The 19,919-nt window shown below is 41.6% G+C and overlaps 1 protein-coding gene across 2 annotated transcripts in view; it reads left to right on the top strand.

Annotated features, from left to right (window-relative positions):
• The window catches only part of LOC138510440 (phospholipid-transporting ATPase ABCA1-like), a 2,356,352-nt gene that overhangs the window by 1,068,503 nt on the left and 1,267,930 nt on the right, over positions 1-19,919 (top strand). Inside the window, exon 15 of one of the 2 annotated variants that reach the window (XM_069626099.1) lies at positions 11,563-11,785. The exons of the other annotated variant lie outside the window; for it this stretch is intronic. Within the exon in view, the coding sequence (XP_069482200.1) occupies positions 11,563-11,785 (223 nt within the window). The remainder of the gene's footprint in view (positions 1-11,562; positions 11,786-19,919) is intronic. 2 annotated transcript variants of the gene reach the window in all.

Raw genomic sequence — 19,919 nt, 5'->3', positions numbered from 1 at the left:
CATTTAAGCTTTGATTAATGTTGTTTACTTACATCTTTCACCTGGAGCAGTGAATGTCCCTGCAGCAGTATTATGATCCTCATGGACATTGTGCACACGTGGTGGTCCAGGGCGGCCCAGAGTGTGATGTGCCCCGTGATTTGTTAAGAAACTTGGGGGGGCCTCATAATTTCTTGCCAGTGCCTGTTTATTCCTTCTCACCCCCATCCCCTCTGCTTGGACTCATCATTCACTGATCCTGAGGTGTTGTGATGGTACAATCGGCTCAACCACATAGCATGATTTGTTATAATTGATAAATGTGTTGGGAATATGCATGAAATGGTAATGGCAAATGTATTTCCTAATATTACTGGTATCGCAAAAACAGGGCAATTATGGATTCTTGGTATCATGGAATTTGGGCCAATGTTTGTTTTTTGTGTGTATACATTTTTTCAGCCTTGAGGAAGACCATGTTGGGTCGAAACATGTGTTGCCTGGAACTGTTTGAACTTTGTAGATTTCAACACACAAATTAAAACTGAATACACACTGTCGATTCAAATGCAGTCACACATGTGTTGACTTTGAATTATTAAGAAGTAAACATGTGCTTTGATAACTACACAAACTGACCAAGCGTGACTGTGTTAAAGGAACTGTTGATATGTATGTTAAAATTGCCTATTTTGGTGAATTACAGTGTGCACCTTGTGTTGGAGTGTAGAGTTGGGGGCCAAATGTAAGATACTAAAGAAAAGAGATAAAGACAGTAAGGCCCTTATTCACAGAGCGTTTTTCAATGGGGTTTTGCCATTATAAAACACTTCTGTGAATTAGGCCCTAAAACATGATGTGCCATCTTTAGAGTGGAATTTTCCTACACCAGACCCAAACTTTCACACAGCCGAAAGAGTATTATGCTGCAACCATTACAGAAAAAAAACATTATATTAAAAAAAAACAATGTTATCATCATATGATATGAATCACAGAAATGTTGCTGGAGACCAAATTGTCCATAATGGAGTTCCTTCAACCAAATAGTGCCAGCAGCATTTCAGCTACAGTAAACAAAGGGCCCGATTCATGGAATATTTGCCCAGTTCAAAGGGAATTTGCACTGCTGAAAAGTGACTTTGCGCTGCGTACACAAACCCTGATTCATGGAACTATGCAAAGTGGATTTTTGCCATGCAAAGTCCGGGCAAAGTCATTTTGTACTGCAAAAATACCTATGCACTGACTTTGCCTAGACTTTGCACTGCAAAAATACACTTTCAGCAGTGCAAATTCACATTGAAACGGGCAAATATTCCATGAATCGGGCCCTATGTCTGCAGCCAGATGTGCAGTACAGAGCAGTCTTGTGCTACAGAATCAGGGTCTGGTGGAATCATAAGTGACTATTTACAGTATTGACTGTTTTGGTGGGAGATTTTCACGTTGTGCCGTTCTTGCTTTCAACATAGGCCCCCATTGCTGGACTGAGCATGCTTCTGCTTTTCCATCCACCGCGGGTCTGGTTCAAGGGTACCCCTTTTCACACCACTTCTCTTGAATTTCCAGGTAGGTACTCTGGGCCCTGTCCCGCCCCCTCTGCCCCTCGGCTCGTTCTGTGCAACTTTACCACTGCTTATGCCGATAAAATACACATATTTTGTACAGGCGACATTTTTGCCACGATTTTATCACTGCTCAGTTAGGGAGATTGTGAAAAAGTAGCGCCAATGACAAAAGGTGCAAAAAATATCAGTCATGTGAGCAAAGTCAATGTCAGCAAGTTTTCTGAAAGGCGATGCTAAGCACTCTAGACCCCCTTAATGAATTCCTCATATTGCTGCAACAAGCCTCAGAAAAGTAAAGCAAGGCACACCAACACACCTTTGTATAGTGACAGACGATTAGACAAACGGAATAGCCTATACATAAAAACAGGAAGTGAAAAGAAATATCAGGCTCTTATACAAATTGCAGTCTGCTTTTCATCCTCCCACCATGGTCATTTTTCCCCAGCAACCAGGATGCTTGAAGGCCAGAGGGCCGAGAGTCATCGACTTGCACTCTCCCTCCAATTAGGTGGGAGGCCTTAAGATGTCAATCACCGGAAGCGCTTGGTTTGCAATTCCGCTTTTCTGCTATAGGGATGGAAACATGGAAACACATGCAGCGCCCAAGCACCTCGACTCTGTACATGCCTTTCAGTGTAGACAGAGCAAGGCGGGCAGTGATCTGAAATCACCATAAACGTGCATGATTGCCTCTTCCTGGCCAGGCAAGGCGCCAGAGTAACCCATGGCGGGAGAGGGTGCACAGTTATGAAGGAATCCCAATTCCAGCACGCCCGAAACACGCGCTCTGTTGTGTTCAACTCATCCTTGCACATGGCCACCTTCTAGGACACCAGGTGACATTTGCGTCTGGGGCGCAGGACAAGATTGGTCTGATTTGCAAAAGTGTGCACACATTTTAATTGCGCAAAAGGCCTCTGGGGACTGCTGCAACTACACCTCGCAGTTTAAAGAGGCGTTTCTGAACCTACCCAGTATGCCCCATTTTCAGGGAACAACAGGACCTCTACTAAAGTGAACTGTACAATTATTCAGTAAGGAACTAAATCCAAAAAGGAAATGACATATGTGTGTTTAAGTAGTTGTAAAACAACAAGCTCTTCAGGGGAAGAGCGTTTACTTTGTAGATGGATAAATGCTAGGAAATGTCTGATGAACGGCTGGAGTATAAATAACGGCGCCACGGCTTTGATTCCCTCACCAATTGCACTGCACGGTAGGTGCCCTCGTGGTGTTGTCGTCAATTATTAATGCTAAAAACTCTTACTTTATTCATGAGCAACTTGACGGGGCGTGTGAACGGGCGACGAGAAGGAACGTACTTCAGTGGAGGAAGAAAGCAAGCCGCTGCCGCGGAATCGAGGCGTCAGATGCGCAGAGCAAGATAAATAAAGCCATCACGTGTGCCGGTTCTCTGTGGGGACTTCCGGAGTCTGAGCGCGCGCAGGCCTCTGCAGATTCCACCCGCGTTCACTCCCCTCGCAGATTTCCCTCGAGCGCTGTATTATTGCAGTGTCTGTTACTTTTATAATGACTGCAGGCGATGTTACCTGAACGTACGAGTGCACCCCAGTCAGCAATTCCTTAAAATGCACGGCAGATCAAAAAGCTGCAATGTCTAGAAAGAGCAGCGATTTGCAGCTTGCTTTCTGCTCTGCCTAACCTAATTTGAGGTGATTAGGGCTGCGCGTGCGTTAAGAGCGTGCTTATGCTGGGCGTGGAGTCGTACACTTGCTTGCGGCTGGCCAGTGCAAGTCAGACATAATTAGCGAGAGAAAACAACGCTAATTCAAAGAGGAACTCATGTTATTTTGTGTATAGCTCCTGTTGAAAATAAATAGGACACACAGCACCTGGTAAGGCTCATTGGGATTTGTAGAGTGTTTGAGGTTGGCAGTAGCAGTCTGTGGTCAGTGGCCAGCACCGTTGGCTGGCACCATTGCCAGCAAAATCCAGCATCTGTATTGATATTTCAGGTGCAAGCCATTATATTTGTAGAGAGACATGTTGGCGTGGTTGTTGATATTCTGAAGAATATTTGCTAGTTAGAAAATGAAAGTATAATCTCACACAGTGCTGGTTTTGGTCCTTATTGCTAACAATATAATGACCATGCTTGCATGCTGTGCATTCCCAGTTGTGTGTCAGCCACACAACGGCACCCAAGAGAAAACATGGGCAGTTCAGCCAGCTAGTCTCCCTCTTTCCAGGTCTATAGGCTACCTTAAAATGCATCACACTTATTGGTCCCCAGGACTAAGCTCCAACACTTCAAGCACTGACTAATGATGTAATTATCGGACAACCTAAAAATAAGAGCAGACAACAGGACAGATCAGCCGACTTTGACACAGTCAGGCACACACCGCTAATGAAGAAACTGGAGGAATGCGACATCAAAAGCTCCGCACTGCAATGGCTGAAATCTTTTGTCACCAATCAAACCGAAAGAACACACCTACCACCATTTACATCAAACATTAAAAATATCACCTGCGGTATACCACAAGGAGTAAACACAAATGGACCTTGGCTATGAGGCTGGAAGGAGTGAATTAGTACATGATTTACATACAATAAATGAATTTATTACAAAAAAACAAATATACACAACTGTTTGCTTGTATAAAAACCAATAAAGGGTTATAGCTTTGACATCGTCAAAAACATTCCACCATACATCCACTTGCTCAATCTCACTTTCACATATGCCAATGTACACTCACAATAATATGGATTGTGTTAAATAATAAAAACCCTTTCCAAAAAACATGAGTACTTCCTTTTTTTCACCCACTTCTATTACAGGTGTGTATGACTGTCAAATAGCAAAGACTTATTAGACATTATTGTCTACACGTGTTTCGGTCAGCTCTTCTGGCTCGTATTATAGCCTTGCGTGACTCTGATCTTCTTCAGGACAGGGGCATGGCGTAAGTGTTGCCTCACCCTAACACAATTATCTAGTGGAAGATGTCTTCAGATAAAGTCACAGACATTAAAACAACATGGCAACAACAACAACATAAAAATGACAGAAATCTTCAAATTCTGTGTATTCTTGCAGCCTGTATTTCCCTTTACATTTAGGATGTTGCATTTGCATATTAACAATGGCCAGAGGGCTGGTGAAGACACCCACCAAAGCATGCATACCACACACCCACTCTGCTCATGCTAAAACCCCAATATCTGAAGGCAATCAACAATTCAGACACTAGATTCCTCCTTTCTGGACACAAGTCCAGTGAACATAACAAAGCACACCAAGAAGAAAGCTCACACACACACAGGCACCAGTTTCTCCTGGTTCTGCACACATCAACGGATGAGCACAACCTCTATCCTATTCCTTTCTTCCTCTCTTACAAACCCTATCCACTTTTCCTACAGAACCATGTGAGCACCTGGAGACCTTGTAAATGGTAGCGATGTGTGGTATACATCAACATCACATAACATAACACTTAACAACCTGGGCATCTCTGTCAAAAAGAACTGGGGATCAGGTTCCAATAGAAGCAACACTAATGGCAACCAGACATGGACTTCATGATGCCTTATTCCACTATTGACTGTCCTGAAATATTGCTATTGCTCTCATTTACGCTGAGCAACCTCTGGTGTTGTGCATCCCTCCTGAGCCCACCACATCAGCTGCAGCAACAGGAACATCATTGCAACTGTGCAAATGTAAAGCCAATAGGACAGTCTATGGGAGGGAACCGTGTAACATGCCCACTGCACATCATGGATACACTGTAATGCGCTGTTACATAGCCACAAGGCATGTGTGGTGTCCAAAAAACTACTCTGTGCACAACCATCCAGCACTAGCTACTGACATTGTCAACCAGACGCTACTCTGCATCCAAGCACATTACAACCTGCAGCATGACTCTGCTGGAAACCACTGATAAAGGGATACCCCTCTAGATTGATTTTAGATTATATGATGTGTCATTCAAGCATCATGGATATTTAATGTGCTAATGTATACTTTTAATGAGTAGGCTTCTTTGATGCTGCTTATTGATGCAACCCTTTCTGCAATGTACTATGTATGTGCTATTATTGAAATTCATATCAACTTGCAATGTTTGCATGAAATGCCACTTGTGGTGTAAGGGGACTCATACAGCGTCTGTATGGCACTTTTGATGGCCTTGAGCGTGACTCTGTAAGAAAAGAAAAAGGGTGATAGTAGTGGGTTAGCAGGAGAGTCAAATACAACACATAACATGTTGATGGGTTCAGGTCAAAATTATCTGGTTCCTGAGTGCCAATCTGCTTCTTTGGGTTTGGCAGAGACACTTGGGGATAGATTGTCTGAAGAAGAGCACCCCGCATCTGATAGGTTGAAGTCCTTTGGTTGGGGGTAGACATGGAAGTGGGGTGTTTAATAGGACCAGAGAGGAGAGCTTGGTCATAGCTCGATTGGTGATGATGTGCTAATAGCTACGCCTGTGGCGGCCATCCGTTGGGAATTGTGTATGCAGTAAAACGGTGGTAGGGGATTTCAGAGGGGAGACAGCTGGGGAAAAACCCGTGCAATACTTCTACTGCCAAATTTCAGTTTTTAACATTTCCACTGCCATCAATCCATCTCTCTCTCTCTCTCTCTCTCTCGCTCAATCTCCTTCACTGTATATCTCTAGGGCTTTTCCTCTCTCTCCCCCTTTCTCTAAAATATATATACCTCATTTGCAACAATAACTATCTGTAAATTGGCAGAAGAGGGAAAGAGGCAGCCTGGAAACTCCACTCATTACCACAAGCCACATGATAAGGGTTACTGCAAGCAATGACGTTTGGCTCAGAGTAAAGACTGCTTGAGATTTGAGGACCCAGAAATCCATTTCACCTTTCTTAGTAGCTTTGGTTCGCAATCAGAGCGTTTGGTAAGCAATCAGAGCATAGAAGTGTAGTGTAGAGTCGAATTATATTGAAAATAGGTGTTAGGTAGAGTCAGGCAGGACTTTTCTTTTTGAGGGTGCTGGGGCCCACGATTTGTGGATGGGGTGAGGGCTGTGAATTATGGTTCTTATCGTAGTAAGCTGGCATACATTTTATAGTAGCAGGAGTAGGCCATAGCAGTGAGAACATCACATACATTTGTACAGCTATGGGAGAAGGCCAACACACTGCAAACCCAACATCCATATATTGCGTGTACTAAATGAAGAAAGCACTGAGAATCCTATGTGCATTTATGTAGGTGGACGAGAAGGACACAGCAAAGAGAAATCCACATGAAATTTGTAGGTGGCATAGATGGCAAACGGTTTGAGAAATCTACATGCATTTGCTAGGCATAGGACAAGGGCATATCACTGAAAACCTTATGTGTACTTTGCAGACGATAAAGCCAAAAGATGGAGAACCTTGCATGCAATTTGTATGTGGAGGAGAAAGTCAAATCACTATGAACCCCACCTGAGTTTACTAGATGCGAGAGAAGGTCAAATGACTGAGAGCCCTATATGCATTTATTGAAGGGAAGACTGAATTACATTACAATGAACGTACTTCAGGACATAAAGGAGGTAGGGGGCGGGATAAGGGACTGGGAGGAATGGATCTGTTGGAAGTGTTCACCTGCTTTGTACCAGCAGAACCTTTTTACATTGGAGAAGCCCAGAAACAACTTTGATTTCTGCCCAGGCCACACCAGCCACCAGTAGCTGCAGATGTCTTCTCTGCAGAAAAAGAGGCATATCTACCTCAAAACAATCTGAGGCTTCATGAAAAATTGAATTATGCATGCAGCACTTTTGCACACGCTTCATGTGCCAATGGACGGATGTACTGAGGAGGAAGTTGAGCAGCCACCAACAGAGGTGAAGGAGGGTGAAGATATGACATGAGCTCGAAAAAGATATCCACAGATGGGAAAGAAGCGGTGATTCCTGAAAATTCCCCGCCCATGATTTCCTTGGAAACATGTATCAATGAAGAACAGTACCAACATTGTATCACATCCAACATTTTAAGATTGAGAATACTTGCGATGAACACCTAGAGAAAGAAAATCAGGGTGCATGCATTAACAAACTCACACAAATATAAAGTTAAAGCTTTGAACATAGGAAGCAAGCATCAGACACTTCCCATGAGCCAATGCACACATTATTCCAGAAATGGTCTGAAAAAAGACAAGATAGGGGTGCCACAATTTTGCAGTCACATTAACAGCACTGACTCCTCAGTCAAGAGCATCAATTCAGTACCCGCTGAGCAGACCCTAAAACGGTGGATGAGATAAGGGCCCATCTCCGCTCCCCCAACCCCGAAAATCAGAAGGGTGGAGATATTTTATGTTGCAAATGCACTCACTAATTTTGACACCTTACCTTGCAAGTGAAGCTGGCTAACCAATTGGGCACCTCTTTGCTGAGGCTTCACATGAGATGCCATTATCCTCATGCCTGGGGGCAGTCTCTCAGCACCCATCAAATGCAAGCGATGGGAACATTTTCACCACTATCCTGCACCAGTACACCAGAGAATCGTGTTGTTTTCACTGATTTTCATAAGCCCTGCCAGAATGGCATCTCTGTCTGCAAACTTGTTATTTGCGACCTCAGTGTGCCAGCTCACTGTTGCTGAGGATTTTGATCATGTCACAAAATACCACAAACAACGCACAGAGCAGTGTCTATCAATTGACAAGATTGGTGTGATGTTGGCAATAGCAGTACCACACCTCGCCGGAAACTTGCACACTTTTCATTAAACATTAGGATGGCACTCAAGATTGAAAGTTGTCTCTTAAATGCTCTAATTTCAAGAAATTGGGGATTCCAACATTCACAACCAATAACATAAAACACCTTTAAGACACTGGGGGTTATTACGAGGTAGGAGGTAACCATGCCGCTATTAGCGGCATGGCTACCCCCTTACCGGGTACCGGGTCGGGGTTCCTTGAATGAGGAATTACCGGGCCATTCCGACCTCGAAGGGCCCGGTAATTCCTCATTCAAAGAACCCAGACCCTGAACATCCCCATTCCCATTCGAGACCCCATAGGGCTCAATGGGAGTGGGGAGCATGCTAACAACGGGCCCATTAATAACGGGCCGTTGTTAGCATCCTAGGCTGCTCGCGGGACCCGCTAAGGCCGCCTGGTAAAACCAGGCATCCTTAGCGGGTCCCGCGAGCAGAACTCGTAATGAGGCGGTAAGGGGTTGATGGCTACGTCACCTTTACCGGCACCGTTAACCCCTTACCGCCAGGGTCAGAATGACCCCCACTGTTAATAAATTGTACAACACTATCAAGTGACAAGAATATCAAACCTTTATTTGAAAGAATACACAAAGAATATATAGTAAAACTTATTTATAACAGAAAAAGTAAGCCCGAACAAAAATAAGAAATGTCATGAAAAAACTATTAATGACAAACACCCTTTCCACCTTTATTTATGACATAATAGTTCTTTAATAATAGCTTGACACCCTTTAACATTAGTCACAAGTCACTATTGTCAATTAGGTGTGGTAATGATTTAACAAAGGGTGACGTGGCTTTACATCATAGTCTGGCTATGGGTGGCTCCTGGTCGGGTCTAAGCCAGCCCTAACTCCATGATGCCCTTCTGAGGATAGCTTGTTCTTCACAAGTTAAATACCATATGTGCCAGCCGAGAATGGGGCTGTGGACAAACAATCTTCTCATGAATGTCTCTGTTTCCAACTGCAGACGCAGAGAAGTTTATTATTCACCTTTCTGATGAATGCAACTCTCATATGGACCTCAATGGATTTGACTTTCTCTGGTCAAGTCTCCATTTACTGCGTGAGGTGGGTGGTCTTTCCTTCTTTCAAAACATGTCCGCAGGGGTGTTTTGAATCCCTGAAATGCCAACTTTTCCAGCTTTAACCTGCCTCACGATTAAAGATGATGGCTTAGTTTTGAACCAGGGCATTGGCCTGTTTTCTGGGATGGACACATCCACCAACACTCAACCTACTGGGGAATCGGTGCCAAGCTAACTTGCACTACTATTTCTGTGTCTGACTGCTTTCCGCCATTACTATTTTACGCAATCCACCGTAGAAACTCTGTCTGTAAAAAAAAGGTATCTCACTAAGCCTCATTTTTGGAATGGGTGGTGCATTAAATAGAGGCGTAAAAACAAGGTGCAATGCTTAATGCCCCCATTTAACAATCCCACTAATTTTCGGGCTGATGAAAGGCAGAGGAAGGGCACAGAGCAGAGTTAAGCCCTCGCCATGGTTTTCTGCATCTTTTGTGAGCACTTGGTTTTACGAGTGCTTAAGATTTTCAAGCCCGTGTAAAATGAATGCTATTCCTATGAAATATGCTTTGCGGTAGAAACTGCTAATAGGTGTGTTTCATAGGAATTATGACTATTGAAATAGCTTTTTTATAACGCGCTTAATAACAACAAGTGGGTTCTAAGCGTGGGATTGGAATTCGAACCTGTGTTGCGCTGCGATGTCTTGCTTCCAAGACAAACGCATTGCCCCTGGGCTACCATTCCCCCCCCAGGAGGTGCCATAGTCTTCGGCGTTGGCAGAGAATCCATTAGCAAATGCTGCCTTTATTTTTACATGATACACAGAGGAAAATGAACGTGTAAAACGGAGTTTGCCCCACTTTACTCTTTCCGTTTCCGCCCTACCCGCGGCATGTTAGTGCTAATGTCGGTGGTCCCCTGCATGCAATTCATATTTCATACAAAATTAGACTGTGCTATCTGAATGTCCTTTAGCTGAGACATTATTTATATATATATATTGTGTTTTTGTTATGGTGTAGGTATGTATATGTGCGTTTTCTGATGCGTCTCGCACTGTATGTCATTTATATACTTAAAAGTGTGAAATTGTGTGTTTTACTCACGACTTAAACATGTAAAATAAAAAGTATGTGTATGAGACCCACACTGTTTTGAATTTGATGGGTCCTTTTAACAACCTGCACGTAAAAGCTCCATCCCGTTATGGTATTATTATTATTATTATTATTATTATTATTATTATTATTATTATTGTATTTATTGAGCACTAACCTAACTTTGAGAAGCAACTGGGTACTTTACAGAGGTATACAACAATACAGATACATAACAAAACACTTTTCAGAGGTAACAACAGAACAGCTATACAGCGGGCGGGTGGGATACGGACGCGCACAGAGGAGGCGTACAGCTAAACTGGGTGGTGGGGAGTAGAGGGGTGTGTGTCATCTAGCGAGTCAGGTGGCGTGAGGGGGATGTGATGGCTCAGGTACTGAGCCAGAGAGATTCCTTGAAGAGGTGGATCTTGAGCTCTTTCTTGAATTGTGGGAGTGTGGGCGCGGGTCTGATGCTGATGGGGAGGATGTTCCATGGTCTTGGTGCATAGGCAGAGAAGGCTTGTTTTCTGGTCCTTTCCTTTTTGCAGCAACGGATTTCAAGTCTGCACGTTTCCGGTCTGTTAAATTACAATATATGGTTCATAGAGTTGCCTTCTAAAAAACATCCCCAGCGATTGCAACGTGTGTTGCAGTGTTCATGCCGCATGTGGACAGCTTGGTTGTCATGGGACACGGATCTTTCTACAATGAGCAATGGTCACAGAGTCCCACGGCTCTGAGTGCAGTGTCAAAAATGATGAAAAGTTGATTACATTAAAATATATCAGTTGAGCAACAATACAAAAACTACACACTTCATTTATATCACGCTGTTTCTTATCTGTTTTTTGTTGATGTCTAGAAATCAACTCACTCTGACCTCTAATGTTTGTGCACAGAATAACATGAAACTTGGGGCCAGATTTACAAAGTGTTTTCCAATGGGATGGCACCATTGTAAAACACCTTTGTAAATCAGGCCCTTGGTTTGTTATGGATCAATCAAAGGATTATTTTGTAATTCGTTTATTTACTGTAGCTGAAAGAACAAACCCTGCATTAGTTCAAAATCTAGACTTATGTAGTCCACCAGCAAACCTTGAACATTGTTGTCAACCGAACTTCTTCCATCTTGAAACAGCTTCACTCAGTATATTGGAAATATCCTGCCAATGTTCCTGACGCTGGCCTTTATATTCTCCGTCTGCATGATCATCAAGGGCTTAGTGCATGAGAAAGAAATGAGACTGAAGGAGGTTATGCGGATGGTAGGGGTGAAGAACAGCATCATCTGGTTAACATGGTTCCTGGACAATATGGCGCTCCTCCTGGTGTCGTCGGCCTTACTTTCCGTGCTTGTAAAGGTTAGTTGGACCTCCCTATCATCCATTTTTGGAAACCAGACAGTCTTGTTTGGAACATTAATCAGTTCTAATTGATGGCAAATTCAGAAGAAAATGGCCAATCACAATCAGAAGGTAATCATTGTTATGCTACATTTTATTTATGTTTTGTTAACCTTTTACAGAACAATTAATTTGTAGTGTGGTGTCTGTTTCTTCAAACCATATGTCTAGATAATATTAACGTTTCTAGATTTTACAAAAATACCCTTCTCATACCGTAAAACATTGCTTATAGAAAGCAGTTTAGGAATAAAATGTCCTTTTTATGTGAATAGAAGATAACTATACCCAGGGACAGATACCCAGCATTCAAATCAGCAGTGTTTCGGGACCAGCAGTGGACACTGTGCCCAAAGCATGGTCTTTGGCTTTGCCCTGGGCTCCTCAAAGCAACCCAATATGCCCGGTGTGCATGGTCTCTCAACCAGTGGGCACTGTGCCATTCACACATGCCAGAGACACCTAGAAACCTGTGCAGTGTCCTCTGTGAATGCCCTTTGGCCTGTCTGAGTGGACACAATGTGCCTGGCTCAGTGTCTGTGCTACCTCTTTGGATCCTAAACTGTGGATGATGGATCATACCAATGAAGTCCAGAATGTGCTGTTGGGTCCCTTAATCTTCCACCACACATGCCTTTTCCTTGGCGACCCTGCCAATATTCAGATTTCTGACTGATCTCTTGACTTCTCACACTTAAGAATGTACCCTACATTGGATATTCCTCAAAATTTTTATAGTTGGCACATGCAAGACGTGTATGGATCCAGTCTGCTTCCCAGATGTTTACTTTCGCTTTATTTGGGTTTTCCACTAACAAGGTTGAGTCTATCTGGGCTTTTTCTAGAATGGATTGAATTTTTAAACACCATACTTTTGGAAAAATATCCATTGAACTCAATAAGTATGTGGAAATGATGTTGGTAATCCCTTTTGTGAATTGATTCAATAGACATTTGCGATATAATGCACACAATTAACATTTGTAGACTGTATAAACCGAAATTAGGCCCAATTCATATCTTAAAAGTGGTAGAAGTTGTGAGTTTGGCAAATTTAAAACTTGCCTCCAGAATCGACCTTCCCTAAGGGCCCAGTAAGAGTATGACAATATTTTCTGGGTCTCTGCACCATAGAGAATGACAGGCACAGCTTTTAGTTTGAAGTAGGTGAGTATTGGTATGTTGGAAAATTTACAGTATCTCGCTTTAAGGATACGTGCTTGCGAGATCGACATCTGTAATTTATGCAACCCTTGTTTGTTGTACTGATCAAGTGCGAACTGGTTGGATATAATCATACCCAAGTACACATAAACTTTGGTGACAGTGATCTTACAATTTTGCAGAGGCCAATGTAGCTGAGCAAGATGTTTATTATCAGAATAGCTTGCCTTCAACTCACTAACCAGTCTGTAACAGTTTATTGACAGGCCACTCTCAACACAGAGAGTTCCGTCCTTCCCCAATCTAGGTGTCACACAATAAACGGTTTAATGTCACTTCTTTATTCATTCCTATTTCAGCCTGATATCATGCCCCGTGGATCCCTCTTCCTGAGCTACCAATGAGCCAAGAACCAAGCCGCTGTACAGGAAATATGTTTGTATTTATTTGAATTATAGGTAATAGAAATCATACTAAATTACACGCACCACTTTCTGTGTTGCTCACAATTAACTTCTTGTTACACAAGTAAATCACACCAATGGGTTGGGAAAACACACATTACAATACTTTTCTTTCTACAGAGTTCACTTCAAGAAATGTTCAGCACTGGTCAATAACCGAATCCCATTTACATATGCAATACTGTGCATTTTCGATTTTCCTGCGTGCTTAAAAGGCTAGCAGTTTAGTTTTACAAATGTGTGCAAATGCGTATGGCAATTATTATTTCATCCACGCTTTTGCTTTAAAATAAATACATAGTCATTTAGCAGTTTGTTTTTCAGACTCCCCCTACTTTGGTCTGTATTGGAGAAGTCAGACAGAAAAATTGTAATAATTTGGGAATTTTGGATTTCAGAACCCCCTACACTTAAAGGCCTGTTTTAGGGAAGCTGAATTGAAAGATTAGCCAATTAAATTACAGTCTATAATTTTCAGCACACACTGGCAATAAGCTTTCTTAATTTCGAATTTTAACTGAAATCACTGTGTGGTGATCCGCCAAGGGGCATTCATTAAATTAATATTTTTAGTTAAATAGGCTAATGATCTACACAGCCCCCCCTACTGACTATAAAGGGAAAGGATTTAAAGCCAGCAGATTCCCCCAACATTTGGTTACAAAGGGCTCAAGCCTACTTACATTGAAAACCTTTGTTTAAAGATCAGGAAAGCCAGCTGCATTTCAGGGCTCTCTGGAAAGATAGGGCAGGAGTCTGATCACAACAATCTCAAGGATGGCCCCCAGCTCTTCACCATAGGACCAGGCAGATTTTATGCCTTCCAAGCAATAGACTGCTCCACCCAGATGCAATCTCCATTGTTGTTTCCATCCAGCTGTCAGATGGTAAGTTTTAGCAGCTCCTTCGATGCTAATTTTAGGAGATCTCCTTTTTTTCCCCGTCTTTCTTCTTCCTGCTGATAGATTTTATCCATCAACTGTGATTTTTGGATTCTGATGCTTGAGCCTAATTACTCTATCTTCTCAGGTTGAGTATGTAGTCATGGGTTAGGATTCTTCTTGGTCTATGTAAGCTTGACACAGTAGGGCTGGTTTCACAGGGTCTTCGCTGTGATGGGCCCCCTCATAGTACATTCACTTTATATATCACTTTACATAGCAGTGATGACACCATCAATTTTACAATCTTGGGGGGGTACCCTGCAAGAGTTCTCACAACCAGCATTGGGCAGCTGCCCTTCTCTCTCCTCCCAAGACCAGCCTCTCTCTATGTATTGATTTAGGAGTCTGACACGGATATATGGCAACTTCCATTCAAAATCCCTTTTTGCTCCTATGTCAATTTATGGCAAAAATCTAGTTATGTGTCAAAAACTTTGTGATATACTAGTAACTGCTATAATTTATATATATTCAGCATCAGCTAATTATGGGGAATTAAATAAAACAAAAGCCAGGTCAGCACCATTTAGCACGACCATTAGGCAATTTGCTGACATTTTTACAAAAAGCATTATAGGTAGGAAAATGTCATTTAGTACCCATATTCCTAATTTTGTGCTCCACCAGCACACCAACTCTCACATTCAGGACATGTTAAAAGCAGCCAGGAACACATGCTAGCTTGCCATTACAATTCCCTAAATCACAGGTGGATGAATTTTATATCAATATAATCGATGGGTAATTATCTAAAAAATGACAGCTGAATCAAGAAAGTATGATTTATGGTTGCTGATATAAAGGCCTAAATGATAATAGTGCTTTTAAATGAATAGCAACTCTTTGGGATATGCAACTTGGAGGCCTTTCACATCCTGTCCTCTTATATGAAGGAGACCACCTTTTGATCTGAAAAGCTTATATTTTCTTGTATTTCATTCTCCAGAGTTCAGCCTTTATTATAGCCCCTGTGTTCACACCTCCCCTACATTCCGGTCATGCACCAGTCAGAGTATTTGGCCTGCTCAGAACTGACCTCGGAGATAGCAGGTCTAGGGAAATTTGGTTTTTGACACCCTCTGGGACACACTTTATTACATTGTAAAGAGTTGTGATGGAAGCCAGGCTTTCAGTGGGGAAGTCCTTTGCAAATTCTTCCCATAGGCCCACCATTTGTCATTGACTGAAAGGAACTCACATATTGCGTTTTGATTCACTGACATACAGTGTGTTTTAATGATCAGTGTACACTTTGCTTTTGCACTGAAAGTACAGGGCTGTTTCTTTCAGTCATTAATAAAATACACTTTTCATTATCTGAAGTTTGTTTTTCTGCTGAAAAGTGGGTCTGAATTGATACAGAGCAACACATTGTGATGGTTGGCAGATTCAGTGAAAATGCTGCATTTATCTCTCAGGCAGTAATGTGATGTGCTTTTTCAATCTGCACTTAGATTACATTTTTGTCTTAGCTTTCTCTGGATTTCAGCTGCAGAAGGACAACCACATAGTCTGCCTAATAGGCCCGTTTTCTGTGTGACAATTGTTCTTATTGTCTTTGATGAAAGCTGGAAGGCCATGCTTCCCGTGGCCTTTCAGTTTAGTTTATTTGACAGCTTTGATTAATCCCCACAATTATGTGGATCCAATAAACTAATAAGGTTCTGGATAGGAGCTTGGGGGTCTGTGAATTGGGCAACCAGTTTGACATATCTATAATTCCAATGTTCCTTTTTTTTGGGATACTTTGCTGAAGTATTGCTGAATGTATTTTCACTGTACCAAGTCATGATTGTGAGTGTGACCTGATGCCAACTTCCAGTCCAGTTTTAGAGAGAATAAATCCCAAAGTTTTGCTTTGGGTGAGGGACAAATTTCCGTAAGAGTGTTTGAGTGTTAACTGTATCTTTTCTTATCCTCTAAAATTCCAATCCTCAATGCTCAGACTGAATATCACAACACTTTCCAAAAATGTTTCAGCGTCTAATCTATATTTTTGGGGAACTGTTCTTAAGTTTCATTTAAAGGTACCCAAGTTATCAGCATTTGAAAAAATTATTTTCCCAAGAGGGTTCCAACTTAGTGATAATTGCGGTGCCATTATACAAAATATATTGGAAATGGCTCAGCAGGCATGAACAAGTTTGAGATCCCCATCAGTTGATTCTAAGATAAGTTACCCATTACCACATTTATCATGTCATAAAGCGTGATGCTTCACCACTCTTACTGGGTTCCTCCTATACAAAGAGCAATAACACACAATTGTTGAGGCTTCTTTGATCCAGCACCTCGATGCCAGCAGGATTACCAAGAATAATGGTTTTCTGTCTTTATCTATCCAGTGTTCTTATCTTTATGTGTTTGCATGTCTGTAAATGCACTCTTTTTTTAATTAAACAAGATAAAGCTCTCCTATTGGTCTATACTAAGTATGTTTATTTGTAACTTGTTAATGGCATTCTCCAACGCAGAAATGGCTGTGTTGTAATATCATGGTATTTAGCATAGATCTTTGGAAATATATGGTAATATATTTTGAATAGTCAAAACGGCATAGAAATGCAACATCAGTGTCACTAAAAAAGTGCATTTGTGAATGCAATTCCAGGGATATTCTTCAACAAAAGGGCAAAACCACAGAATATGTAAGGTTGTTGGTGCAGTCATAATCTTCCAAAATACCAGAAGGGATGTAATGACACTGTTCATCTATTTATTCAAAACACAAATATGCCATCCTTAGGCTTTCATGCGTCATTCGCCCATGCAGTGTGATGACAAGGTCTACTTTGAAATATGCATGTGACTTTGCTGAATTGCACTTCTCCCACCCCATTTTAATCCTGAACATAATTGTGAGTGATGGCTTCAAATTATTGGGGATGGATTTTTAAGGCCTGTCAAAATGTTTTAACATTTCACTCACTTGGTAATGATGGACTGCTGTCTCCAGCTGGAAACTGTCTTGGATTGGCCTAGGGTGCCAGTGGTTCTTTCTCTGGAGAGAGAACAAAAAACGGAATAAAGGAGGATCAGAAGTAGAAAACTTATTTCATATCATATCTGCAGGCTTCTTCATCACAATTGTAAGTTTTGAATGTTATTACACTTGGAGATGAGCCATCAGTGAACATGCAGAAAGTGAGTTAGGGCACATTATAACATTTTAAGTGTACATGTAATTACCATGAGTTCCGCCTTGAAATTGAAATATTAAGCCAAGTAGAGTCTCATCTCCCTCGATCTTTGTAATAGCTTATTTGAGATTTCCAAAGAAGTGGACCCCTACTTTATTTAGAGGAGTAGGATACTAGATGATATTGTGCTTTAACTTAGTTCTCGATAGATCATCCTGTCAATAATTGGGTGCAGTCTACTAAAATATTCTTATAGATGTTAATTTAGCATCATTTACCTTCACTCAGAAAGGCTGCAGCAGACTTGCTCTAAATATTAATAAGAACCTTTACCAGGTAAGCAACCTTTAGTAGAATGTTAAAATGACAAAGCATCTAAGCAAATAATGGGCGGAGCATGTCCTTCTTAGCAGTCAGTTTCACAAATTGAACAAATCATTTAAGGGATGTCGATTTTAGTAGAGATGCAAATTTTATGTATGAGTAGACTGTATTGTGTTGCTTTCATGAGTCCTTGATACAAAAAATAAAGGATGATGATTGTGATGGTGTTTGAGATGATTAATTATGTGTCTATCTGGGCAGCAATTGGATCAGCTTGAGTTAATTTTCTGTGACATTAGACTTGTTTCATAAAGTGGTCCTTTCTCGAGTTGCTTGAAAACAATTGCCAGCTGAGCAAGACAGAGCAACCACTAGGAGGCGGGAAGGAAATTGTGTGCTTTAGTACTTTTTGGACGTGTCTATGCGCAGAATGGGATTACCATAATAAACAGTCTTGTACCCAAATGACCGAACAGACTCAAAGAATATGTCAAAGTACTACTTTATTATCATTTCAATAAATTAGGCAATCTGGCGAACAATACATTGTAGTACACCCACTCACAATGCAGATTAGTTACACAAAGACTTTATACCCCATTATGTATCAGCTATGACGTCATCCTATGAGGCAAATAATAACAACTATTGTGTTTAGGGATTGGTTAGGGGAACATATCTACTATTAGAGTGTATAATTGTTAGTAACTTTATCGGCTGCTCCTTCCCTGGTAGGCAAGCCTCGAACTTCCCTCTAACTACATATAATACAGATTATAACAGTATAACAGTAGCAGATTGGCTCATGCAACATTGTATGCTCATTGTTGCATTGGACCTCATGATAGGTTGGCATCCTCTCCCAACCTTGGACACTTGGCTCACTAGTATCATGTAAGCAAAACAAAACTCTGGTGAAGAGAAAAACTTCAGACTACTACCCACTCGCCCAATTAGTCCATCATCTCTCATCAGTCAGGCCCTAAACCAAGGCCTCTTCATTGTACTTGACCTTACGGTCTGTTCTCTTCCGTGGGACTATTAAGGGAGTGAAGGCACACCACTATCTTCATCTGGAACTTAATGAATAGGCCTTGTTCTTGAGTTCTGAATCACTTAATAGGAGACCATGATTCTGTCCATTTCGACCTCTTATTTAGTGCTATTTAATTCAATTAAGCTGGGTGTCATTACTGCTATTGGCCTCTGGAGACGTGGTTGCTTTACCTCACATAGGCTTTTCTGCATCTTTTATTGTCAATACTTGGCACTTGTAAAGGTTCGCTCATTTACTTAATTGAAGCAAAATATGTCCTATGTACATTGCTTATCCTTGTTGACTTCCCTTGTATCCTTCAGTTGCTTCTCGCTGCGGCATCATTGATCTCTGGCCAGCAGCTGTTCTTTTTTTATGAATTTGTATTTCCAGACTTTGTCAGCTCTGCAGCTCTGGGCTCTCTCCTTCAAACTCTTTGCTTAATATTGTTGAGAGCCGGCGTCCATCTGTTCAACATGACCACTTCACCCGCGTTATGTTTCCTACTGCAGCAAGCTTCTATATGTCTCATCTACCGTTCGTTTCTGCGTATACATTCACTACGCATCTGGTTACCTATCTTCTTGGTATATATGGTTTCTTCTTACTTGTATGTATGTTTACTCTAGTTTCTTCAGTTACATTTTCATTCATATGTATTCTTATATCTTTTCAGTGTGTCATTGTATCTTCTCCTTTTGACATCACTTTGCACCTGTCACATCTTCTTTACAACTCCTCGATATTCAGTGCTGCCTGCATATCTCCTGCTACCACCTCAGTGCAAGGGTACATTTGATACGGTTGTCTAAGGGCATACTATCTCTCATACACTCGATGCAGTATTGGGATGATACCTGGTGTCATGCAGTGTCTTCCTGTTATTCATCCAGTATTATGGATGCAAGTGGGCAGTGTCTATCAGTGACGTACATGTCTGCTCTTCTACAATTGTATGCACTGTGCATAGTCAATATTTTCTGGTATAGCTGGGTGATGCTCTGAAGGGGGAGGGAATCA

Source organism: Ambystoma mexicanum, chromosome 6p (assembly GCF_040938575.1).
Source record: "Ambystoma mexicanum isolate Mex_15411 chromosome 6p, UKY_AmexF1_1, whole genome shotgun sequence".
NCBI classification, from domain to species: Eukaryota; Metazoa; Chordata; class Amphibia; order Caudata; family Ambystomatidae; genus Ambystoma; species Ambystoma mexicanum.
The sequence above is the reverse complement of the archived record's forward strand: the minus strand, read 5'-3'. Positions and strand labels throughout refer to the sequence as shown.